The sequence below is a fragment of the Symsagittifera roscoffensis genome, chromosome 1 (genome assembly GCF_963678635.1).
Source record: "Symsagittifera roscoffensis chromosome 1, txSymRosc1.1, whole genome shotgun sequence".
Classification (NCBI taxonomy): domain Eukaryota; kingdom Metazoa; phylum Xenacoelomorpha; order Acoela; family Convolutidae; genus Symsagittifera; species Symsagittifera roscoffensis.
In genome coordinates, this window is record NC_087062.1 from 59,029,396 (window position 1) to 59,057,022 (window position 27,627).

Consider the following 27,627-nt stretch of genomic DNA (forward strand, 5'->3'; position numbering starts at 1 on the left):
GTGTTCCAAGATAAAAGCTGCGAAACAAGACAAAACAGTAAGTGAAAAAGCCCTACAGATCGGATTTTCGATAGGGTCCTCAAATAAAATTAAAGCATGAAATATACCTGTCAGTCACCCTCCAGCCTAAGCAGCCAATGAAGTGGTGTTGCCGAGGTTATTTCTGCAGGCAACCCCTCACCAGATTGATCTGCTAGTATTAATCAGTACTTTTGGGTTAAATCCATTAATTGTTTTTTTTCCAGTACTGTTCCAGGATCAAAGCAGTGAAACAAGAAAAAATAGTACTGTTGCAGTACTGGTGCAGTACTGGTACGGTGTTCTGTTATTTTTGAATGCTGATTTTGTTCTGGAACAGTACTGAAAAACTCCTTTTTTATATTCGAACTGATTTTCAAGTTTTTTATGTGTCTTTACAATCGAAAAACCATTAAAAGGCTTTAAAGTTTAACGAATATGCTTCAAACCAGTTGAAGACGCGGTTTTTTTAGGCAAAGAGTTAGAAATGGGTTCGCGCTGCGGTTCAAAGGGCATCAGCAATTCAACTTGTTTGGAACTGCCTACTGTATCTACATCGCAGTCCCTTACTGATTGATCAGTTTCGAATTTCTAAATTTAAAAAAAAAGTTCTGGATTTTTCAAATTTTACTTTGAATTTTTGGTTGTCTCAAACTATTTCAAACTATTTGAAAAAACGGCAAAAATAGCTGTAAAAAATACAAAAAAATAAGGAAAGAAAACATAAAAACCTTTAAAATTAAACTAAAATATTTTTATGCCTCGGGATTTAACTCGCATCCTTTAATTTAGGTCGATCTTGATTCCATGCACTAGCGACCTTCCGCGATGTTGTATAATAATACTGAAAAAAAGTTATAGAAACGGGTTCTTATAAGTATCTGTTCTGAAATGATACCCGGGTCGAGGTGATCGATTCATGTTCGACCGTCTTGGCCAAAATTTGATATGATTCGACTTTCTCGACTAAATTTTAAAATGTTTTGATTTTCTCGACACAGCAAAAAAAAGTGTTCGATTTTGTTCGGCCCAGTTCAGATATGCTTCGATTAATCGAACGAATTTCGATATGTTTCGGCTTTCTCGACCGACGTTTTTTAAAATTTGATTCATGGACGCCGCATAGATTTGTTTCAATTTTTCGATCAAAAATCTATATGTTTCGACTTTCTCGATTTTTTCGACCTACGTTTTTTAAATATTAATTGTTCGACCGCGCATAGATATGTTTCAACTTTCTCGAACAAAAATGGGTATGCTTCGACTGTCTCGACTTTTTTGACGTATGCACATATATTTTCATAAATGTCAAGAAAGAAAATTATTTTGATCTTTTTTCCTAAAGTTTTATAATTTTTTCCAAAATTGTAGACGTGAAGAGTGTGACACAATTTATAGCCTCTGCAATCATCATTTCAATGTATTTGATTTCTTTTCTTATTCTTTTTCTTATTGCTTTGATCAATTGATCCCAAGGCCTATTCGCTGGTACGCAAGTAGTTCATTTTGGTAGGTTTATTTTAATAATTTACGAAAAGATTGGAAAAAATAGTCGTCTAGTATCTTCATCAAATGTCTGAGTGAAACTTTATGGAAAGCTTCAGATCTTGTCACACCCGCTGCTTAGGAACCTTAAAAAAAGAAGTATACCTTTTAGTCCTCCTCCAGCCTAAGCAGCCCAAGAATTTGTGCTGCGGAAAGCATTTTTGAAATCTTTATTCCCCCTTCCCGGAATGATCTGCAAATAATAATCAGTGCTGCTTCAAATTGAATCCAGTAGTATGTTTTTTTTTCAGTACTCTTCCAGGGATAAAAGCAATGAAACAAGAAAAACGGCACTGTTGCAGTACTGGAGCAGTATTGTTTTGGTATTGCTACAGTACTGTTATTTTTTTACTGATGTTGTCGTGGAAAAATAATGGAATTTCTTTATTAAATTCCCGATTGATTTTCAAGTTTTGTTCCGTGTCGTTAGAATCCAAAAAATCATTGAAAAACATTAAATTTATTGACTATGCTACAAACCAGGTGAAAATGCGGTTTTTTTAGCAAAAAAGTAGAAACGGGTTAGCGATGCAGTGTTAGCATTAGGGTGATAGGGCTTGATCAACAGAAATTAACTGGAACTGGTGATTTTGGGTAGGTTATTTTTAGTAAAAAACGGCAATTTTTGTGTCAAAATTTTTATTCATCCCCACTGCAAAAAACAGCTTAAACGCCATAATTACGCAGTGTTTGTGCGAATAAAATAAAGATGTGTAATTTCTGTTACAACTGTTTGTTTTGAAAAAAATTGATGCACTCCTCATCTTCTTGTTAATTTCTTCATTTTCTGCTAGTGCAATTTATGTTCATTTATTTGTAATGTTTGACTTGCAATTTTTCATGTTTATAATCAATTAATTTTTTATTTTACGTTTTAAATTAAAATTTCTCGGATACATTATCCGCATTTATAAAAAGTGAAAAAAAAAACTATAATTATTGACTTTTGTGGTCTAAATTTTTTTCAATATAGTCGATTGCCATGTTACGCTCGGACAACAAACTTGGATTAAAAATAGATCTAAATCCATTTTCCCTGAAAAAATAAGCATTTTTATTCATTTGAAATTCAATATGGTGGATTATTTTGAAAATAAAAAATCACAAAAAAATAGATTTTTGTTCCGAATTTGGAAGAAATTTCGGAATATTTATGCTTGGTGTGGTTGTTTCTACAGTCAATTTTCGACTTCTTGAGTAAGCGTTTTTGATGAAAATTTGTATATCATCTGAGAGATTTTGTTATCCTAAGCTCAAATTTAAAAAGATTTTTTTTGCAAAATTACGGGCGTTTGAAAGTTGCTAATTTGACTTATTTGGGGTAATGAAAGTGGAATATATTGCTTTCTTATAACGCGCGTAAGAAGCAAACTGATGCGTTCCAATTTGAATTGAGGCTAGCAATTTATTCATATTATCACAATATGAGACGCTAGTTACATCCTTAGTATTTTACATTTCGTGTGAGGGGGATAAAAAGAAGTAATAATGGAAAACGAGTTCTTCTTTTTTTCTCAAGTATTTTGTCAATTATTCAACCAAAAAACTTTCAATTGGGAGTCGGAACATTGGAGTCGGAACAAGTGGAGTCGGAACATTCATGGCTTTGCCTTGATTTACGAGTAATTTTGTATTTTTAATTTATTTTTGTTTCGCGTCACAATTTCATCATTTATCAAACGAGTAATACAGAAATTTTGCAAAGCGAGTGTACGGCCAACTCTATTTTCTAAACCATTTCTAAATTTCTCAAATTTCCAAACAGTTCTGTCAACCTCTCTACCCCATTCCAACGTTTGCCCCTTTTGCAAATAAAAATCCTGAAATCTTCACTGATTTGTTGATCACCAGTTTAATTCGTTTCAAAAACAGTCCTGATTTAGCATGAATCAGTACTCAAACAAAACTGCATTTTTAGTCCTGATTTTATCACTGATCAGTGCTATCATGTTACAGTACAGTTTTTATACCGCAGCATTACTGAAACAGTACTGATTTTTACTGGAAGACACATCCTGGAAACAATTCACCCAGAAATATTACAAGTGGCCTGTTGCTCGTTTCAAAATTTGTTGAATCAATGAATCAGTGGGCTGTTATGCTCAGAGGGTTCTTGCCGCCCTCAACGCCTCGTTGACTGTGCCATGAAAATATTCGGTTCAAAAGGTAAATTTAACATACTATCCAACTGAAACTCGATCAATGCGATAAGAGCACTGAGATTTGGAGGCCATGCATAGCGTGGCAGACAGAGGTGGCAGGTAACTAATAGTTGGCATCAATATCAAAGTTGTTGGACACATAATTTTGCAGATAGGGTGATCGGAATTCATTCGGGAGCTAAATGAGTACTACGCTATATCACAAACGACTGATGATTTAGATCTGTATATTTCTCAACGCATCTTTATATAGGAATTGTTTTGATTGCAATTCGAATTGCAACTTTATGAACATTTTTTTCCGAACTCTTCTTGGTATACTCGTGGCTTTTACTGGCATTGAAAAACGCAGCTCCATGCCTTCGATGTTCGGGATTTTTTGGAAACAATCTATGTCACTCAAAGAAACAAATAAGTTTCTAAGTAAATAATCAGTTTTCAATACATGAACCTTGGTCCAAACTCGAATTTTCGATACATGCAGTAAGCATCAAAACATGTAGTATCTCTCAATTGATACAAAATGAGGACAACGCTTCAAAAACTTGACAGAAAGTAGTTTCAATGCTAGATGGTGAGGCCTTTTTTGAAGTATTCGAAGGCTTTTGAGAATTCCGGGTCTCAAAACTAGCTTGGCATAAATGCTATTTGACGCGCTTGAAGTATAATTTCTGAGAGTTGTTCACAATTTAACACAACTGAATTCTTTTACTTGAGTTTACCATAACATCAGTCCAATTTTTTCCACAAATTTGAGCAGTTTGAGATTTGGATAGTTGTAATTTGGTTTAAAAAGAAGTAGATTTGAGTAGATGCCATTTGGCCACTGGAATTCTGGGATTATCCAGCATTTGCTGGAAGTGGTCCATCTCAGATCGGCTGCAACCGCTGGCTCCCAAATACAACACACCGAACACGTAGTAGCTCGGAGTACTCGATTCCGTGTATTCATGAGCAGAAGATGACTCTTCTCCGAGAGACAGGGGAAAATTTTCTTCGTTTTCAATTCCAGCAACGCGAGGTTGCGTCAATGGGTGCGACTGCCGACTGCTATCAGTCTTCAGAAGTCGCTGCACGACGGAGAGTTTCAGTCGACATCGTTTTAAATCAGAGGGGGATATCTGGAATCCAAGCATGTCATTGAACACTGGATTCAGAGTAGAGTGGGAGTGGCTGAGTTTGGTGGAGGTCTTCTTCTTCTTCAGTCTCCGGTTGTCTCGTCTGAACAGCTCCACTTTCACATAAACACCTAGAAAAAAAACAATTTCCTTTAGAGAAATTAACTAGTTGTTGAAGATTATATTATTTACTCACTGCGCCCTCAAAAACAGACAAAAAAAGCAAAAAATCGTTTTTCAAACAATTTAAATCTATATATTTTCGATTTTCTTTTATTTTTTTTAGCAAATCTGTTTCTGATTGAAACGTTATTTAAATCTGCAATTCTTTGAAATGAACCGTTTCTAAAAACTTTTATGATTTAAGAAAACAATTTCGATGCTTAAATTAGCACAGAGCTTGTTCCTAACACAAACAATTATAAAACTATGCCAAAACAACAACTTTGAGCTGCTGATTTTCTGAAACTTATTTAATTGAGAATCGGGAGATGAATATTAGCAGACTCAGTAGCGGATTTAGAGTGGGGCTTTACCTCCCCTTCCCTCAGGGATTTGACCCCCTGCCGATCCAAAGGGTCCCCCTTTGAACAATCTTGAGTGATTCCATTTTTGGCTGACGGACCCTAAAAATTTTCTAACGACGCTTTTGGCGCCAAAATCTACGAAGTTTGGTCAAAATTTTCCAAAAAATGTTTAAAAACGCTTTTGGGACGGTTTTTTTAAATTTGACTGCTGGTTGCCGAAATTTTGGCCAAATACCTACTAAATTTGAGGGGGGAGCACGCGCCAAAAAAACTCAATTTTTTGGTCAAAATTTTCCAAAAAGCGCCTGTTTTTTAAAAATTTGATTGCTGGACGCAGAAAGTTTGGCCAAAACAGAACCTTTTTGGTGCTTTGGGAAAGTTTAGAAAATGCATATGGTCGACCGATATAAAAATCCACCTCTTAAGAAAATCCTAGATCTGAGCAAACTATTAAATGCATAGTGCGTGGAAAAATATTAATTGTAATTTTTATAAGCACCAGAAGCGTGCCGACGGGGGGGACTGCTTTTCCCTCAATTCTTGTTGCCAAAAATTTCCGAAGGGTGGCCCTTTTGATTCAACTTTATGACATCATTTTTTCGCTGAACAACCTCAAAAATTTGGGCCTGTTTTTTTGTTCAGTTCAGTAAAAGGAGGAAAAAGTTATTCTCTCATCAAAGCAAATAACTTCAACCTAATTTTCTTTTTCTTTTTTGCGCCCACTCGATTGGGCTGAACAAGGAGAGAAACACTTTGGCTTACAACAAAATTCGCCAATATTCTCAAAGCATCAATTTATTACAGATTTGCGAAAATAGATTTACGATATTTATTGCAGAAACACTACAACGCATCTCTGAATATGATAACGGGTAAAGCAAACCAAGTATTGTTTCAGCAATAGATGTCATCTCTCTTTGTATCCACTTTGTATACTATTTTGAGAGTTTAAGCACTCATTGTTTTGAGGTTGTTCAGCGAAAAAAGGATGTCATAAATTTATATCAAAAGGGCGACCCTTTGGAAAAATTTGGCAACAAGAATTGAGGGGAAGAGCAGTCGCCTCCCCCCCTCGGCACGCTACTGGTGGTTATAAAAATGAGGGAGCACGCGCCAAAAAACTCAATTTTTTGGTCAAAATTTTCCAAAAAGTGCCTGTTTTTTTTAAAAAAAATTCGAAAGTTTGACTGCTGGACGCAAAAATTTTGGCCAAAAAATAGCCTTTTTGGTGCTTTGGGAAAGCTTAAAAAATCCATATGGTCGACCGATATAACAATCCACCTCTCAAGAACATCCTAGATCTGATCAGACTATTAAATTCATATTGCGTGGAAAGTTATTAATTGTAATTTTTATAAGCACCAGTAGCGTACCGACGGGGGGGGGGGGGGGGGGTGGGCGACTGTTCTTCTCTTCAATTCTTGTTGCCAATTTTTTCCAAAGTGTCGTCCTTTTGACATAACTTTATGAAATCCTTTTTTCGCTGAACAATCTCCAAAATTTGGGCCTGTTTTTTTTTTCAGTTCAGTAAAACGAGGAAAACGTTATTCTCTCATCAAAAATTCTCTTTTCTTTTTGCGCCCACTCGATTGGGCTGAACAAGGAGAGAAACACATTGACTTACAACAAAACTTCGCCAATATTCTCAAAACATCAATTTATTACAGATTTGCGATAACAGATTTAGGATATTTATTGCAGAAATACTACAACGCATCTCTGACTATGATAACGGGTAAAGCAAACCAAGTATTGTTTTAGCAATAGATGTCATCTCTCTTTGTATCCACTTTGTATACTACTTTGAGAGTTTAAGCACTATATTGTTTTGCGGCTGTTCAGCGAAAAAAGGATGTCATAAATTAATATCAAAAAGGCGACCCTTTGGAAAAATTTGGTAACAAGAATTGAGGGGAAGGCAGTCGCCCCCCCCTCGGCACGCTACTGGTGTTTATAAAAATGGGGGAGCACGCGCCAAAAAACTCAATTTTTTGGTCAAAATTTTCCAAAAAGTGTCTCTTTTTTCAAAATTAAAAAATTTGACTGCTGGACGCAGAAATTTTGACCAAAACAGAGCCTTTTTGGTGCTTTGGGAAAGCTTAAAAAATCCATATGGTCGACCGATATAATAATCCACCTCTCAAGAAAATCATAGATCTGAGCAGACTACTAAATGCATATTGCGTGGAAAATTATTAATTGTAATTTTTATAAGCACCAGTAGCATGCCGATGGGGGGGGCGACTGCAAAATTTGGAAAAACCGAGATACATTTTGAGAAAATAATTTTGAGAAAAATTAACTTAAAAATAAAAACAAAATTGAGAAAAATATTTTTTCTTTCGAAAATGTATTCTTAATTCATAGTGAATGGGAAACTCTGTGCTACTTGCACAGCAACTGGCTTTTCTTGTTTCTCTAAAACTGTTGATATCAAGGCAAAGTCTTGAATATTCTCATTAGTTTTGTAGGTATCGAAAGTAGTTTTTAGTATAATTAAACTTCGACAAAAGCTGTCAATTAAAAAAAAAACTGCTAAAAAATCAGGCGAAACAAAAACGGTTTAATTGGTTGCTTTTAGAGTGAACTATGAACAAAAATGAGCTTTTTTATCTCGAGACAAAAGTTTATTTTTCATAACGAAAACCACAAATGTGGTATTGTAAGTACCCGCAATAAGGTTTCATGAATAATAATCAACTATGATGGATTTTCATAGTTTGTATCCATAAAATTCTAAGATAATTAATTATAATTGATTATTATAATAGATTATAAAACAAATAAACTAGAAATCATTTTAATCCATTGTACTCGGTTATAATGGATTATAATAGATTTTTATGAGTAAGAGCCTGGATTTTTCAAAACTTTGAAATCGAATATTCAAAAGTTGAACGTAGCAATTGCTAAATTGTGTTTTACATTAGGCTACAGCAAACAATTTTTTTTGCTTATTTGGCATAATTGATTTGTTACTAGGAGCTAAATTCATCACTTTGTTGTTGATTCGTCTGGGGGATGTTTTTCACAAAAAACCTCAAATTAAAAAAAAAATCATTTCGATTTCATTGCATTTAATGTTTTCATGTTATTACTGCTCCATGGACCTTAAAAGGCAGTCGGAACAATCGGGAATTCACCCTGATACGAGAAATCTTGTTTCTATTTGTCGTCCCTTCCCCCTAACTACTTTACACTACTTCCCACCATATTTACTTTGTCATCACTTACCCCTTACTTGCACTTACCTTAAAATGAAACCGTAACAAAATTTTTTAAAGCTCTACCAAAGCGCTGAAAAAACACTAATATATTTTTTTCAAAATTGTTGGCTGCCTCAGATGAGTTTTTGTTAAATTATAACCAAAACAGAACTATTTTTGATGGGCGCTTCCCTTACACAAACTAAGTATATATTGCGCCAGGGCGTCTTCAGAAAACATTTTGGATTGGTCAACTAAAATTTGATGTCGTAAAATATACCCAAGGCTTAAATATCGATGGCAGCTCAAGAGAATGGGGTTCGAACCCCGTCATACTTTTTGTCTCTAAATTTTTATGTATTTATTTGTTTATTTTGTATATACATTTTTGTAATAATAATTAATATTAATATGACTACCATTAAAATCTACTCTTAAATTAAATTTTGTTTGAATCTCTTGTTGCAGAGGGTAGACCTAGAACAGATCAGAGGATCTCGTTATCTACTCTTTTCAACTCGCTACCTATTACTGCAATTTGATTTTTTAAAAGTTTATGCCAACTTGTTTAGATGAAATTATGCTTCTTCTTCTTCTTCTTCTTTAGAAAAAACTGTGCCTGAAATATTTTTGTGATGCCAACATGAGCCGTGATGTCCCATTCTACTTACTTTGGGGCGCACTTTGTTGGTTGTTGTGGGGATGAGAATTGTTGTTGGAGGATTGTGGCAGTTTGAGATCCTTGGCCTTCATCACAATCACAGATAGTCTCTCTGCTAGAGGCAGGTAGTTGATCGAAATCAACAGAGAACTTTCACTCACCTGAAACAGCGCAATGCTCAAGCCCGAGCACTGATCCTCCGATAAAACAACGGACCCAAAAAATAACTCCCTTATTAAAATATATGCATTAGTGCTTCTGACCAAACAACTGATTTGATAGGACGAAATTGTTTGTTTAACCGTCAAACTGATTTACTAGAGGCCAAACTTTGAGTAAAATTGATTTCGAAGTTGATTTGTTAAGGGGATTCGAAAACTATTCAAGCCATTTTAATATACCTCAGATTGCGCATATAATTGGATGATCCTCGTCATGAATAGATCATTGCATCCGCCCTCAGTTTCATCCGTGTGATTCGAAACTCCCCCCTCCCCTTTCCATTCATCGGCATCACCGCCCGATCTCCATTGAACTGAAGTCTCTCCCTTCCCTAGAAGTGTGTCCCCCGTAGTGTTGCGGCCTCCAGCCGAGTACTCGTACTGTTCGCAGCTTATGGACACTTTACTTCCACACGACACACATGGGGACATCCCTTTCAGGGGTAGACGGAAAATGTCTCCGAGAAGAACTTCTTTCCGATCCTAAGGCATTTCAAAATGGTCTTATTCCATTTCTCTCCTCTCATTTCGTTGTGATTTTTTGAGAAAACAACCAACCGACTTGTTTAAAAGGCAAAACATGTCTTATTCCTTGTGATTTTTCGTGAAATAATAAATCAATCAATATGTAGAAGCAGGGGCGAATCTAGGATTTTCTCGAGGGGGGTGGGGGCAGATTTTCAAAAGAACTTTGAACCTTTTGTCGACCTCTTTTTTTTAGATCGACCAAAGTGATTTTCCTAGCTCTCCCGAAGCACTAAAAAGACCCTGTTTCGGCCAAAATTTCTGGGCCGCAGGAAAAATTTTGAAAAGAAAACAGGCCAAAAATAGCGTTTTTAAGCACTTTTTGGGAAATGTTAAGCGAAAATTGCGTTTTTTTTTCGGCGCGCGTTCTCCCATGAGAATTAATACTTATTGGCGCCAAAGGCGCCTTAAGAAAAATTTTAGGTTGCGTCTGGCAAAATTGGATATCTCAAAATAGTAAAAAGGGGGACTCTTTGGGTCGGCAGGGGGTCAGATACCTGAGTGAGGGAAAAGGGAGCGTCCGCACAACGCCCCCACCCTAAATCCACCCCTATGTAGAAGAATCATTGTTCTACTTATGCGCATTAAATCTCCAACGTTTCAAACATGGAGCGATAAATTTTTTCTAAAGAAAAAATGGATGCGGGAAGAAACTAATGATAGAAGTAACTATTAATAGAAGAAACAAATGCGATAATAACTTTGTGCTAAAAGAAGCAATACTAGTAGAAAGAATTAATACCAGAAGCAACTGATGTTAGAAAAAACTGATGATAGAAGATACTGAAAATGGAAGTAGCTAATAGTAGAAGAAACTGACGCAGCAGAAGGATACTGTTGCTAGACGAAGCTGAAGCTAGAAGAAGCTGCTACAAGTAAGAAAAACTGAACACAGAAAAAACTGATGCTAGAAGAAACTGATAATAGAAAAAAGAAATGCTAGAAGAATTTACGGCCAGAAAAAAACTTATGCTAGAGGGAACTGATGCTAGAAGAAATTGATGATAGAAGAAGCTTTTGTTCGAGGAAACTGATGCTAGAGGGAACTGATGCTAAAAAAAAGATGATAGAAGATACTGAAGATGGAAGTAACTAATAGTAGAAGAAACTGACGCAGTAGAAAGATCCTGTTGCTAGACAAAGCTGAAGATAGAAGAAGCTGCTACAAGTAAGGAAAACTGAACACAGAAAAAACTGATGCTAGAAGAAACTAAAAATAGAAAAAAAAGAAATGCTAGAAGAGTTTACGGCCAGAAAAGTTTATGCTAGAGGAACTGATGCTAGAAGAAAATGATGATAGAAGAAGCTCTTGCTCGAGGAATATGATGCTAGAGGGAACTGTTGCTAGAAGAAAAAGATGACAAAAGATACTGAAGATGGAAATAATTAATAGTAGAAGAAACTGACGCAAAGAAAGGTACTGTTGCTAGACAAAGCTGAAGCTATAAAAAGCTGCTACAAGTGAAAAAACTGAACACAGAAAAAACTCATACTGGAAGAAACTGAAAACAGTGTCTACTGCCAGAAAGAATTTATGCTAAAAGGAATTGATGCTAGAAAAAAAATCGATAAGAGAAGAAACTCTTGCTCGAAAAAACTGATGCTAGGGAGTAGTATGCATATAGTGCGTTAGGATCTGGGGGGGGGGGGTTGTCATACATGGATGACCATTAGGTATAAATCATAATGGTCACCATGTATTAAATGATCAGCAATGGTCACCATGTAATAATCCTAATTGTCACCATGTATAATTTTATACCTAATAGTCCTCATGTAAAACTTCGGTATATTATTGAGTATTCCCACTGAACGTTGTGGTTACATGTTTGGAGCGGGAAAGGATTTGCCAAATCTTCGTTCTGAAACCAGCTGGAGTGTTTAACTGCGCTATAGACTGTTTGCTCAATTCTTCTTACAACTTTGATTCAAACTTAAATTACATACAAATACATACAAAAGTATGCTAAAGACACTATCGCTTAAATGAAATTGTTTATATCCCAGATTAATTGAGTTCCAAAGCTGAACAAAATCTCGCACTTAAATACACACTAAACACGGAATAGCGGTAGGTCAAATTTTATGTACAGACAATTCTCATATTAAATAACTGAATTTTATTTACTATACAAAAGTTAATGTGGTGTTTTTTGTGTTTTAATCTATTCGTCGATTTTTTGACCGTGGTTCTTCTACTTCAACTGCTTCATAATCGAAAAACGAATCGTTGAAGAATGACGACTCGTCCTCATCGGAAGTATTGGCCTCCAGATCCGCGATATCCCCGCTATCAATATCACTGTCGTTGGTTTCTGCTGCCCGAATCAGACCGGGGTCTGGAGTTTGCCAACTGCTATTGACCTGGTCCATCAGTTGTCGAAGCGAGCGATGTGGTTGTGTGTTCTCAACAGCAAAACTATCCTCAGAGTATTCATCATCAATTTCCGGATGGTCCCAATCAACGTTTTGAGTGTTAGCGAATTCTTCAGACACCCCATCTAGGAAATCGTCACAATCCCACGACACTGGCTGTTGACGATCTTCAAAAAATGGCATCCATTTTTCCAAATCGTCATCATCGGTTGGGTCAGAATTAACAGCGGCTGTGTTGTCATCACTATCATCAATGCCAATCACAGTTTGACCCACGATGTTTTTGTGACCGTAGGGAAGAGTCTGCTGGCCATCATCGAGGATGTAGCGTTTGTCATCAAAGGCTGATAACGATGTTTTCGTCGAAGTCACTGTTTGCAGATTGTGTGACTCGGATGCGATTCGACTGTTTTCAGTTTTGAATAACGAGCCAGAGGTCAAGGTGTCTCGATATCGCTGATGGCTCAACATCTTCTGAGCAGCTTTCGATACACCCTTCGCCGATAATTTTCTGCAGTCTATAAATATAATTATATGATTACTAATCAATTTTTTGATGATCACTAATGTGTGGTGGTAAAAAAAGAACCAAATGCAATCTGTGGTTTTGTGTTTTTTAGGAGCTACATCATGTTAACTTGAAGGCCAGGTGCAACAAAAAAAATGACATGAAGGCCAGGTGTGACCTTAAAAATTAGTCATCATTAAAAAAATCGACCAACACAAAAAAAAAAAAAATCCCCGACAAAAAAATTTAAAAAATTTTTTGCAAAAAAAAAAAAACACTTTTTCGCCCCAAAAATTTTTCGAACAAAAAAAAAAAAATTTTCGCCCACAAAAAAAAAATCGCCCACAAAAAAAAAAAAAAAATTTCGCCCACAAAAAAAAAAATCGCCCACAAAAAAAAATTTTTTCGCCCTCAAAAAAAAAAAGTTTTCGCCCATAAAAAAAAAATCGCCCACAAAAAAAAGTTTTCGCCCACAAAAAAAAAGAATTTTTCGCCCACAAATAAAAATTGCTTTCCAAAAAAAAAATTCCACAAAAAATCAAAATTTTTTGAAATTCGTGCTCACAAATAAGGCAAATAGAAATTAATTAATTACCTCTGGACAAAATGGAATAAAGCTTGGGTTTGAGGGATATAAACTCGGTTATAATGTCTCCTGGAAACTCATCCTTGAATTTTAAAACAACCATTTTGTTTTTCGGGTCGTAGAGAGGGTGGTTCTTCGGGTAATTTGACAAGTCAAGTTCATTCAAATTATTCCTTTTTTCGGAAATTTCTCGGTATAAATCTTCACTTTTGACTTGGTACAGGAGACTGTCTGTATCAGAATACAATAGTTGACATTCAAAATTTGGTTTCATTATATCGTAATGAAATTTATACATGTGAAACTTTGCTAACTCAAGAACACTAGCTCCCACAATTGTTGGGACATCCCAATAGATTTTTGTTGGGTTCGAAGTGAACGCTGCCAAGTTTTCTCCAAAAATTTTGTAGGATTTAAATTCGAATGCACTAATTTCTCGCAAAGCGGCATGATAATCTCTAACTATTCGAACAAGCATCCGTTTGCGCTTCGACTCGCATGTTTTCCCATAAGCACAATTGTTCAGTAGTTTGTACAAATCCTCCTCAAATTTATTTCTAGCTTGTTGTCGTTTAGTCGTGTTCAATGTGATGTATGGTTCTAACCATGCTTCTTGTTCAAACTTCAGCACACGGTGCACTTTTTTAACTTTAAGTCCCAACCTAACAAACAATTGCAATAGTTTGTAATGAATTGTATAGTTTGACTTGTCATGCAGCGTCTGCAGTAAATTTTTGGTCTTTCCAATTGAACGTCTTGCAATGTCTTGATTTTTCATCTGCTCGAGTAAATTCGTTTGGTAGGGACTCAACCAATCCTGGGGTACACTTTCTTTAGTAGGAGCTAAAGGGTAATCTTGATGATCCTCATGCAGTTCTTCTGGGTACTCGAGATCAACTTCCAATATAAATCCAATCAAAGAGTCTTCAGTCATGTTGAGGATTTGGTTCACAATCACCTCGTCTTCTATATGCTCTATTAACTCAAAGTTACGCACCGGTAATTTCTCCGTTTGCATGACGCCGCCATAGAGGTTATTTGCATCGATCATAAACCCGTAGGTGCTAGGCTGATCTGGGTTGAAGTCGGGGCATTCTTTGTTGTTGGCTTTGAAAAAGCGACTATGGAACACGGATGCAGTACCACCTCGCATCATATTCTCGACCATTTCGAGATGCCTGCGGTCTGATAAAAGCTGAACATTCGAGTCTTTGCAGATACGTTTGAAGGCGTCTCCAGCTAAGTTTGAAGCACTAAAATGGTGCGCTCAGTCCAGACCATAAGTTTGGTGACTAATTTGTCGAAATTCTTCAAAGACGCAAGCAAGAAGGAGTGTATCACACTTGAGATACAAGTTGTGATAATCCTCCAAGTTTTGACATTTGAACATTCTAAAAACTTTCCTTGCATGCTCCAGATCCGCTTGTGAAACTGCAACTTTTCCTCCATTCAAAACATCGGACCAATTTTGCAAAGGAGGCAATTCTTTTTCTGCAAATTTTTCTCTTTTGGTCATGTACGAATAAGGGTAGAAACCTTTTTGTCGTATCAGACACCGTTGCTCCTCCGTCTCGTTTGCAAAATACTTGTTCAAAATTGACATTTTTTCCGCTGGTAGATTATCAACCAATTTTTGCAGGGAAGAATTCAAAAACTTGCATGAGTCAATAAATCTGAGGTATTCAAAAACTTTTTGCTCAGATCCGTTTTTCCTTTTTATAGTTTTAATTAGGACTCCAATGCTTAACGATATATATTTTTCGTCTGTGCTAGGTATAACACTCATTGTACTTGTTGGCTCGCATTCATGCAATGCGAGACAAATGTGGTGAAGGTCATAGTTCTGGATGTTATGTCCAATGACTGGGGTGAAATTTACAGTTCGTCTTGCGAGGTTGCATTTTTCATGTGCCCATCCCAAAAATTTTCCAGAAAAATGGCAATGGTCAAAACATTTTTCGTGCTCATTGGTAAAATGTATACAGCAAATCCAACATGTTGATGTGTTTTCTTTGTTCAACGATTCTTGGCTTTCTAGAAATTGAGGAAACCGTCGCTTTTGATCATATATCTCTCTCGCTAATTGATGCAACTGATTGAGAAACTTTTTCATGCATTGATCAGAGCTGTCATAGTCAAAGAAGTAGGGCTGTGAATTTCCGTGTTCAATTACAGCCAATGAATACCCACAAGCTTCGTGTTTTTGTACAACTCGGGTAGATGATCGCGATGGATTATCAGGACAAGAATCTACAGGTTTCAGAAATGATTCAAAATCAAAATAAATCACAAGTGGTACAAACCACAAGGCCTGGAGGTTTTTGAACTCGTATCTGTTGGTACCTTTTTCTGCTGAAGGCATGACTACTAGAGCAGGTTCATGATCCTTACAACACTGGATGTGTTGATCGTGAGTTTCATCACTCCAACTAATGTGAAAGCAGTTTCTACATAAACGTGCAATTGGGCGATACTTACACCCTTTGATTTCGCAGATGAACTTTAACAAATCGATTATAAGTACATAGTGATGCTTTGCAGGCTCATACAAGAGAAGCAGGTCCATGTCAAATATTTCAGTTTGGGTGCTGTTATCTTGGTTTGGTCGTTTTGATATATACATAGGCAACAAATCTCCCTTGTGGTACTCGAACACATTTACCCGCACGTCGTTAAGTTGTTCAAATTTTCCAATTGAAGCGAAACTCATGGGTGAATCAAAATTACCTTGGGCTTTGTGTGCACTTTCAGCAGTGTATGTATCAGGTTGTGTCCGCGCAGCTGCTGGGTTGCTTTTTGTTGATCAGTTAGAAGTAGGTCAACACCATGCTTCAGACTATAAGCAGCGGTAAAGCAAAGTTCGAAGCAATTATTATCTTCGTGATTTCTAATGTTTATCAAATTCTGGGACATTCGAATTCGAAAAGGCAAGTCAATATAAGATGACCCACGGATTGGTGAAAACTTTGCAAGTTTAACAAAAACTTGAATTACATGTTGCAAAACCCAACCGCTTCCATAAGATGCAAAAGTCTCCAAAACTGCTTGCATTTTTTCGACCATTTCAAAAAACTCATCATCTTCTAATCCTAAGCTCATCACAGGTTTCATATCAGAGTTTGCATAAATGTCAATCCGCTCGTCGTGCTCAGTTTTACTAGAATCATTTACTACTTTATGTTTTACCAAACCTAAATTAGCGCTGAATTGAACTTTTCTAGGTCCTTCTCCAACTCGATCGATTATGAGACTTTGAATTTCATCTTTTTTCTCTTGCATAAACTGCAAAAGGTCAATCGGCTGAGTTTCATCCATGGGTTGGTTTCCGCCGATCACATACGTTTCGAGAACACCGAAAAAAGCAGACTCACTTTTTTGAAGATTGGTGCCGTTGATTTCGTCTTCATCGACAGCATGCACATCACCGAGAGCAGCATTAGCAGCGGCACTTGTAGTGGCTAAATCAGCAGAGGCAGCTCTCATAACAGGAAGACCATGGGTTGCTAGTAAATGAGCTGATAAGTTTTTGGGCGAATGAAATCCCAAATGACAATAATCACAAACAGCTCCAAGTTGACCATGAGTGTGAAGAATATGTTTTTGTAAATTTGAAAGCATTTGAGCCGTGAAAGAACACTCATTGCATCGATAAACAATAAGTGCTTTTTCAACAAAATGTTTGTCACGCTCATGGCGACTTCTATAGCTCTTATTTGCATATTTCAGTGGACAAAAATTGCATTTGAACATTTTTTGAAATAAGTTAAGCTATTGATTTTAAGAAAGAAAAAGAATCAAGTGATCTCAAATTACACTCAGAAACAACAGTAAATGAGAAGCATAACTGTTCGTCTACCAATTGCAGAGAAAACGGTTTGTGTTTTGCGCGCGTAATTTTGAATTTGAATTAAAGTTCCCGCCAAAATTTGAATTAGATTTGAATTTCCCGCCATAACTGGCAAACTCAAATTCGATTGGACGAAACAGATAAATTGTTGTTTTAAAAGTTAATAATAATTACAAACGATAGAAATTATTCTATGCCAACCAAGTTTGGGCTAAATTTTAATCCAAAATGATTTTAGAGCCAAGAGAGAAAAGTTTTAATTTTATATTTTATCAATTCAAATTATAAATTGATGAAATTTTCGAACTTGCGAATAAAAGTTGAGCATGTCACAACACATGATAGATCCTAAATATCCCAGTTGTCATGGGAACAGAATATCCTATAAAAATGTCAAAATTAGTATCAAAAACAAATGAAATGATGAATAAGTAAAGCAAAAACTGAAAAAAGACAGTTTTTTAACTTTCCAGGAAAAAATACTTTTCTGTAAAGAGAAATGAGTTTGTTGTTTTAGGGGGGATTAAGGGGATTAGCGTTTTTCTCGAAGACTATTGAAAGAACATCTACTCCCACAATCTCATTAGTCGTGCCCCTCAATGCACTTTCATCATAACACCACTTGCTCAAAATAAAAAATTGCGTCTTCTGGTTGAAAATCGCATTTTTTTGGAAAAATGAAAAAACGATGAGTCATCAATTAAAAAGTTTGATTTTTATTATTTTTCTCAAATATTTAGCATGATGATGAATACTTGTATTTTTTTCAATATGATCATTTTTGGAGACAACAGTATCAATGATCAAATGGTAACTCCAATTTGTAGAAAAAAAAATTAATGCTTTTTTTTCCTTTTTGTAATTAAAAAATCAAATTTTTAACTAAAAAACATTTAAAAAATAAATTATTTTATCAAAAAGTTGGTTTTAAACATTTTTTATACTATTTTTCATTATGTTTAATTTGTATGATAACTATTTGAATAAACATATGACAACATAAGTTTTTATCCAAAAATATTTTTTTACAGTTTTTTTTATCTTTAATTATCTTAATTATCTTTTTTCAAAAAACGAAATTGATTTTTTTAATCTTGTTTTCTAAAAATTAGCATATATATGGATGCTTTTCAGTTTTTTCTCAAGATCACTAATGTAAATAAGAACTTCAATGTTAATATGTTAAATCCTATTTGTGGAAAGAATGAAAATTTTACGGATTTTTTTTTTGTTTTTAATTGTGCGAAAAAAATAGTCAATTTATTAAAAATATATGATTTTTTTAACTTCAATTTTTAAAGGCTTTTGAAATAAATTTTTAATCAGAACCCAATGGTGGGATAATTAATGAACAAATACAAGATACAAACTCAAACTCAATTTTAAAGTTAAATTATTATACACAATAAATACAAACAAAAATCAATAAAACTCAACCTCAGTTTCAAAGTTATATAAGGTCCAAATACTCCTGCGCTTTCTCTAGTGTTGTTAACTTCCTTTTTTTCTTTGGCGCTAGACAGAGAGAAGGGGTTAAGTTTTCCATGTGGTTGCTCACAGTAGCCACAGGGGTACGCTTTGGAGTTGAGCAACCCGGTTCGTCAAGCCATGGTGACACTACAGGGGAAGGATCAGCTTTCGGGGTAACTACTGATGGTGACTCAATCTGTTCCATTCCCCATAAACGATCAAAAAATTCAATTTCTTCAAAGTATTCTAACTGGTTTTCACACATTGGAGTAACATCACAATCGTATTTATACAAAATTTTTTTTACTGGTTTTGATAAAGTTGAAATATCAACCTGAAGAGCAAGAGGCTCGTCAGGATCCGTATATTTACCAGAATTTGTAAGGTAACTCAAATACTTTATATTCAGTTCTTCGTCTTTCTTTGAATTTTTTAAGGAAAGTTTACTGAATAAATGTAAAAAATTTTTGGGAATCATAACGTGATGAGTACAAGTCCACTCATCAGAATTGAAACTTTTTTCTTCGTTAATTATTGCTACAAAATTACCGTGAACGGTTTCATAAAAAACGGTTCTTTCGTGATTGGAATATCCGGCAATAATATAACAAGGCATTTTTGAAGAAAAGTTGGAAGAAAAGGACAAACGTAACGCGGAGAGAAATGAAACTGAAATGAATTGTGAAAACGCCTCAAGAGATTAAAATAGGGATTGGTTCTTCTAAAATTAGAAATTTCAAGACCTCCTATGTAGTTTTTGATCAGTTTAATAAGGGAGGGTGTGTAAAATATTTATGTTACCTTGCGTGGTATTCTATGTTTATCTAAATTGCATTCAAACAAATAGCTTGTATCAAAAACAACGTTTAAACAGTGTGACCTTTAACACCCATTAAAATTCTTATCAGTTGTACAAGCACAAAATACTTATCCATTTGAACTAAATTGCAATCCAATATCTTTGCGATATAAAGTACATGTGTATATAAATTAAAATAGATACAACGCTTTCTTTTGCAGACATATACAATCAATCGAAACCATTCATTTCTTTCTATTCAGTTTTGAATCAAGTTACTTTGAAAATTTACTCGTTACAATGAATAAAACCAAAACAAGCACCACAGCAAATGCAGATAAAGATTTTGGCGATTGCTATTTCGATATTTCGGAAAACAGTAAAAGATTAGTGCGTGCTACATTGAAAACATATGACCAAACTGGAACATATGTATTCCTGAAAGTTTTCAAAAAAGCAACTGAAGGCGCTGAATTTGAATGTGTACAAAGACTTTCCTTAAGCAGCGAAGAATTTTCAAAATTAGTAAAGTCGGGAAAGTCAATCCGAGCGCAAACAAGTGAAATTTCTGATACTGTTGAAAACAGAGACAAACCACAGTCTAACTGTAAACGAGCCAGGAAATCTCAACTTTCCTCAAACACAAACGATTTCAAGCACGACTCGAATTAATTTTCCTTTACAAAATGGCAGAAGCTATGTTCGAAGTTGTGTTACCTGATTATTTCAAAAAATTTCAACCAAATTTCAAATTTGTTATCACTGAAAAAATTCCTAATTTATCTACTTTTAAAAATTATGCTTTTGGAAGCCACTTCAAATCTGAATATTGCCATTTTTCAGTCGAGAATGAAAAAAAAATTTCATTACCATATATTGATTCAAGTAGATTCAGAGGAACAATTAAACCAATTTTTTCCTTCACAAAAATGTTTCAGTGTTGCTTGTATTTTCACTTGCTTCAAATACTTAGTTTCTCCTGCTAAAGATGTCAAAGGAAACGGTGAGTTATTTGACAAGCTTAAACTAGCTCTCACTTATTCAGCACAACCTGTTGCAGCCAATCTCGATTTGTTAGATTTCACTGCAATCAAAAAACGTTTACCCAATTTATTGCTTTCTGCAACATCATCTAACAAACAAACTTCACCAAATCAAAACGTTTGCAAGAAATCTCCGGCCGTTGGGGGACAGAAACGAATTGATAATACAGTTACGCATGCTGCATCGTCGACGTCAAACAAATCCGTAAGATTTTCGACTTCAGTTTCAAAGAAACATACAGAAAGCAGACATGTTCAAACAGATGAGATGAATACAGAAACTTTGAAAAGATTTGAAAGTTTAATTAATGGACCCCATTCTGCCGCTTTTTGCAAAATAATGGATATTTTGACAAGTGGATATGGAAAACTTGATGTAGATACTGATGTGCTATTTGTGAAATTTATTGTTGAAGAGAAAGTTAAGTTTTAATTGATACTTTTCATTATTCCCTTTTTATTATATTGAGTTCAGTAAACATGATTTCAACTTTCGATTTAAAACTCATTCATGAAATTTTTATAGACTTAAAATCACAATATCCAGACAAATCAGTCAGATTTCAGTATTTTTTAGCCACTTGTTTGTATTTAGATGCTGATATTAATTTGGATTTTGTTTTGAAAAACAGACCATATGGTGGTTTAATTGGAATAGACAATTCGCCGCTCGACAAACACTTGAAACATTTCAAATTTCTTAGAATACATGCTATAGTGCATGACGCAGCGGGATATTTGCAAGAAAAAAATCAAACCGGTCCTGGGTACACATATGTTTTGCCTTGTCCAATAAAAAACTGTTACCTGGGTCACGTGACAGGTATTGCGTTTTGCTTATTTCTTAAAGCATTCAAACCAAAGTTATTTCGTTTGTTGGAATGTTGAGTGAAAGTCATGTTAACCCAAAGAAAGAAAACTAAAAAATTGATTTTCAACCATCTCATTATTTTAGATATTGAAGGATTTAAATGTGGCAAGAAACCTTTGATCATAAAGGAACTTTCCGTTTGCTCTGCTAATACAATTGATACAATTCATTTTCTGCCACCAGTTCAATTCAACAATTTATCAAAAGAAGAGAAAAAAGCGTACAATTGGGTATCTAAATTTCTACACGGGCTTCTTTGGGACGAAGGTGAATACCCTTATTCATACTTGGATCAAATTTTTGACAGCATTCGTTTGAGGAACCCAAATTCCCATTTTTTTGCTAAAAGTACACAAAAATCTGTTTTATTAGCTGAATACTTGAAATTACCCGTGACAAATTTGGAAGATTTTGGCTGCCCAAAGATTGAACAGTTATCGGGTCAAGAAAAACATATTTGCAAACGACATTCTCATTTACTTCCCTCACATCAATTATTAAAGCATTGTACCCGTAGAAAATCCAAAGTTTTTTCGATTGGTTACAAAATGAACTGTCCAATGATGCAAACAACCTTATCTCCAAATTGGTGGTTTACGCTTCAATGACTAATCAGAGTCCTGAAAACAATTTAACACCAAGAATTAAAGTTACTCTTACGCGGACAGGCATATTAGATTGTCGAGGAAAACCTCTCCTGCAAAAACTTGAACAAATTACACTGAACGATATCGAAATCGACAATTTACGGAAATTTTTTACAGTTCTTGACTACTTTCACCTGTACAATGTCCAGACTCCAGGAATTTCGCCAGTCAATTCCGTTGTTCAATCTCAACCTGGAAGGGCTGCAACCTCAGCTGGGAGAGAGAAGACAAATCCATTTGCATGACCATCAGCTTCCAGCTGAACTGAAAGAACTAGTCAAAACTGATAACGTTGAGGAAATACATTTAGTTCAAGCCACTATCAGAGTTGCTGCTCATTTTGTTGTAAAGTTCAAATCTAATTGTAACCATGACAAATTCACAAAATATGAGTTTTTCTTCATTGAACGAGGAGTTGATTTGCCTGTTGAACCGAAATGACGAATCACAAATATATGCCAAGTTTTGTGAATCATAATAAATATAATTATTGATTGTTTTCATTTTCTTTTGATCTTGTGTGATTACTAGTTGCTAACATGTCGTGTTTGAAAATTCAAAATTTCAAAAAAATATTTTTGCCAAAAGAAAACACACAAAATGTGAGTTTAACAGGTGAGAATTTACCAAAAGAGTTATTAGACGAAATCAGTACCGGAAACGTAGAAAAAATTGTTCGGATACTTCTGACAGACAAAAACATAGCAAGATATATAATAAAATACAAACCAAACGGCAATAGATCAGAGAGAAAAAAAGGCGATTGGTATGCAGTTGTAACTATCAACTTTGATACAAATAAGCAAAAAAAGTCTTCCAGTAAACATGGAAATTGAAGAAACCACCACTGTCGAGAACAATGATTGCGACTTTGTAGACATTGGTGTTGCCGAAAAGTCTTTATCTCACGAAAACAGATCTTGGAAATTTTGTAATTCTGTTTCTCTTCCGTCTGCAGAAGTTGTCTTTTTCACGCAAGTCTGTTTCATTTTCATTTTGCTCTCTTTATCTATTTCAAAATTGTCTTTTTACAACCTTAGTTGTGATGAGACTGCCATTTGGCTTTCAATACTATCCAGTACAGTTGGTTACATGTTACCCAATCCCAAGTTATAATAATGAATAAGATCATTTCAACAAAAGATCGTCTGTTTATGTCCGTTTCAGTTTCCTCGGGATCTGGCAAAACTGATTTAATTTTTCAAATGTTTCTCAAAGGTACATTCTATCCATCATATAACAAGATATTTTATTTTTATCTTCACGATCAACCCAAATACCGTTCCTTTGTTTCTCACAACAAATTTGATATCGAATTTAAAAAATTGTCCAGCTTTGAAATTGTTAATAACTTACGGGATTGTATGATTGTCTTTGATGATACCTGTGAAGAAATTTTTAATGAAAAAGATTTTGTTAAATTAGCTACAGCAGGCCGACATAAAAATGTTCATGTTATTTATGTCAAGCACAATTTATTTCAGCAAAGTAAGCAATCACGTACAATAGATTTGAATACAACTCACTTAATTTTGTTCAAATTACCTCGAGACATTCAACAAATTGATTATCTAGGCAGACAGTTGAATAATGCAAAATTCCTCCGCCATGCGTATCAGTTGGCAACGAAAGAAGATTTCGGTCATCTGTTGATAGACTTGGATCCCAAAACTTCAGAATGTCTTCGTTATTCGTCAAACAAAGTTCCACCATCACCAACCATTTTCTATTTACCATCCTCAAAAGCAGTTATCACATCTCTTGAAAATGAAAGGGAAAGAATTATGTATATTGAAGCAAATGCTCAATAGGCGCCATTGTAGATCAATTTTGACAGGAGCTGATTCAAATTTCATTAGATTTCTTTGCGATTGTTTTGTGAATGTTTTTCTGGGACATGTTCCAGCTAACAAAAGTTTCATCGAGAGTAAGAAAATACCATTTGGAAAAATTGTTGACCCTAAGTTTAGTATCCGAGAAAAACGAAAAGTTTTGGCAAACAATATTTCACTGGTTAAATCAATCGGAGAATCGTGTTACATTTACCTAAAAAACTAGAACCTCAGGCATGTATGCTGAAGAATTCATCCTCATTCCTCGAAAAACATATGCTCCAGATAAAAAAACTGCACCACAATCTCAAATCCTTTATAATCCATTAATTAACGACAAATCATCTCAACTCAATTACATACAACGATTTCGAGAACGAAATATCAGCCGTGACTCTCCACCACCATTAAACCCAACATCTCCTATTCCTTTAACCTCTAATAATGTAGTACCAAATCTGCACCGAAAAAGAAATTTATCTGCACATACTAATTTCAGTGATGATGGTGATGATGAAGCAGAAAAAAATTTTGAATCAAACAATTCACTGCAGCAGACAAGCTCAAAGAGAACAGAAAAAAATGATGAAAAAAGTAATGGAAAAACCGCTGAAGTGTTTCGAAAGGTTATGGAATCCATTCAAGAGCTATTGGAAGCTAATAAATTGGAAAGGGCAAACATCGTGCTAAAGCAGTTGTTCAAAGTTGAATCCTTGACTTTAGACGTTGACGGATATGTTTTAATTCAAGGAAAACCAACACTCGTTAAAATTGAATCTTTTTTGTACGATACACAGCAAAACACAAAAAAACTTGAGGGTGTTTTTTATCCACAAATTTTGAAAGAACTGAATCTTGATCCTAGCTTAGTGTCCAACACTTATGCCAAACAGATTCTCCGCTCGCTTAAGAGCGAAGCAGCTAAGCCCTTCTCAACTTCTTCCTCCTTCGTCTCCGACGACAACCCGACAACTGAGGACTCGAAGAGATCAAAACCCTCCTCTTCGAAGACTCGATCGACAACTCTCAAACCCAGAACCAAGCAATCTGACAAAAGAAAAACCCAGAAAAAAGAATTTTTCCCCAACACCAACGACGACGATGATAAAAACTATGAAAGCAGTAAAGAATCGTTTGCGACGACGTCAACAAAAGTATGGAAATCCTACTATCAGTGAAGAAAAGAAACTCAAATTACTCTACACGAAAGGTCCAGCTGCATTTGGTAGCGTTAAAAATTTAACAAATGCTAGTCAACTCTCACCAAAAAAAGTTAGAAATTTTCTGAGATCTCAATCATCACATACAAAGTATGGATTGTTTCGTAAAACATATCCTCGGCTAAAAGTGATTGTTAACGATATCAACGAAATTTGGTCTCTTGACTTGGCTTATGTTGATAAATTGGCTAAATATAACCGAGGGGTACGATATTTATTAGTTGCTGTCGATTGTCTCTCTCGCTACTTACGAGTGGAACCCCTGAAGACCAAATATGCTAAAGAAACAAGTGAAGCGTTCAAAAAAATGATCAAAACAAAACAGCCAAAAAAAGTTTGGGTGACAAAGGCACCGAGTTTAAAGGAGAGTTCGAAAAGTTATGTACTAAACGAGAAATCATCAAATACAATACTCACAGTGAAAAAAAATCAGCGTTTGCCGAAAGAAACATTCGATCGCTGAAAAGTATTATCTACAAATACTTGGAGTTTGAATGGACTTACAGTTATATTGAAAAATTACAAAGTTTTGTTCAAACGATTAACTCACGCGTTAATAGAGTAACAAAATTGGCTCCAAACAAGGTCACAAGAAAACATGTACCTGCTTTAGTTTCATTAATTGCAAACAGTTCATCGAAGTTGGTACAGAAACCAAAATTTTATGTTGGTGACTATGTGCGAATAGCGAAGACTGACTTGCCTTTTAGAAAAGGTTACAAGCAGATTTTTACAGACGAAGTTTTTGAAATAGTTGCCATTCCTACTGTAAACCCTCCAACATACAGTCTCATTGATGCGGAAAAGGAAGAAATCAGCGGAAAATTTTATGAAAAAGAACTTAGTTTTATTGGAAACAAAGCTGATTATAACGAAAATGGGCAGTGATGAGTTTACTGTACATTTGATTTCAACAGCATCAATGGATTATTTCCCAGACAACACTTTGGCCAGTTTTAGAAATTTTTGTAAAGAAGAAATAGCTTTAGACGGAGATTGGAGAGTTGCTCTCTCAGAAATAATTTTCCCCACAAAATTAAACAATGTTACTGATGAGGAATTTACGTACTTCAGAGCATCCGAAGTAGTAGCCAGTAAATCCAACGCTGGCAATCGGAATACAATTTCCAGACCCTACTATGGCGAAAAAGTTTTTATCAAATCAGGAGAGTACACTTTTATAGAACAATTGATTAATGAGATAAAAACAAAACTCAAAGACAAAATTCATTTTGATGCGAGTCCTCAAGAAATCACGAATAGCATGAGCATTTGGATGAACGCAAATGAAGGAATCTCATTCCCAAGTCCCCAAATACCCAGTCTGTTAGGCTACAATGCAAAACTTGATGAGAACGGTGAATATCACATTGGTTACAAAATGATACCCTCCTTCGATGCATCTTATGAGGGAAACGAACTGTACGAATCTCATTTCCCATATGACTTATCAAGTGGGACAAGTCTAATTTTTGTCTATATTGACATTATTCAATACCAAACTGTTGGTGATGCAAAGGCCCCATTGTTACGCGTCATTGATTCAAATAGACGCATCAAAAACGGTAGTGCCTGCAGCATTGAACCTAATCATCGAAAAAACTTCACTAATTTAGACTACAAAAAATTATTCACTTCATCTGTACAATCAATATCGGTACAGTTGCGCACAGAAACTGGAAGACTAGTGCCCTTTGCAGGAACTGGTAAAGTTGTGTTGACTCTAAAATTCAAGCGCTTTGATTGAAAACCAATGGAACAATATTATGCAAAGCAAGCTTCACTTCCTCATTTCTCTGGACACTACCGACAACGCGGCAGTGGATTTGGCGCTTTGGCTGCTGGTATTGGTCGTGTTGCTATACCGTTTGCACGACGGGTTATTCTACCGGCTGCGAAAAAACTGGGCAGAGAACTTTTGATGAGTGCAGCGCCAGAACTAATTGATGTCGCTATGAAAAAGAAGTCTCCTAAACAAGCCTTGAAAAACACTGTCACAAAAACTGCAAGAAAACAACTCGGTGGTGGTAGACGACGTCGTCGAAAGACACCAATGAATGGATTACGAAGAAGAAGGTCAGTAGGGGCTCAAAAAAGAAAAACAACCATTCGAAGAAAAACCAGACCAGTGAGAAGTAGAGCAGATTTTTTCTCAAACATAAAAAATGATCGCTAATTTGTTACCCAATGAAGCTACCCATAGCTCTCTGGATTTGTTTGAAAAACAACCTCTTTTGATTACTTTTGAAAACGCTTTTGATCAAAAAATTGGACCTGTCTATTCACCTAATGGACCAATGCTTGAATTTGAAATCACCGGTGACCGTAATAATTTTGTTGACCTGCAAAAAATTTATTTGGAAATACGATGCAAAGTAACGCAATCAAGTGGAGCTGATCTGCGATACGACAACACTGATCCTACTGTGTCTGATTCACCGTTCC

The 27,627-nt window shown here is 35.4% G+C and overlaps 1 protein-coding gene across 1 annotated transcript in view; it reads right to left on the reverse strand.

The window, feature by feature from the left end:
* Nucleotides 1-4,372: 4,372 nt before the first annotated feature.
* LOC134846482 (uncharacterized) overlaps nucleotides 4,373-27,627 on the reverse strand; it is a 30,475-nt gene continuing 7,220 nt past the window's right edge. Inside the window, exons 4-6 of the mRNA XM_063863860.1 lie at nucleotides 9,639-9,941; nucleotides 9,248-9,398; nucleotides 4,373-4,974 (exon numbers count right to left, since the gene is read on the reverse strand). Coding sequence (XP_063719930.1) covers nucleotides 4,514-4,974; nucleotides 9,248-9,398; nucleotides 9,639-9,941 — 915 coding nt within the window. The 3' untranslated portion in view covers nucleotides 4,373-4,513. The remainder of the gene's footprint in view (nucleotides 4,975-9,247; nucleotides 9,399-9,638; nucleotides 9,942-27,627) is intronic.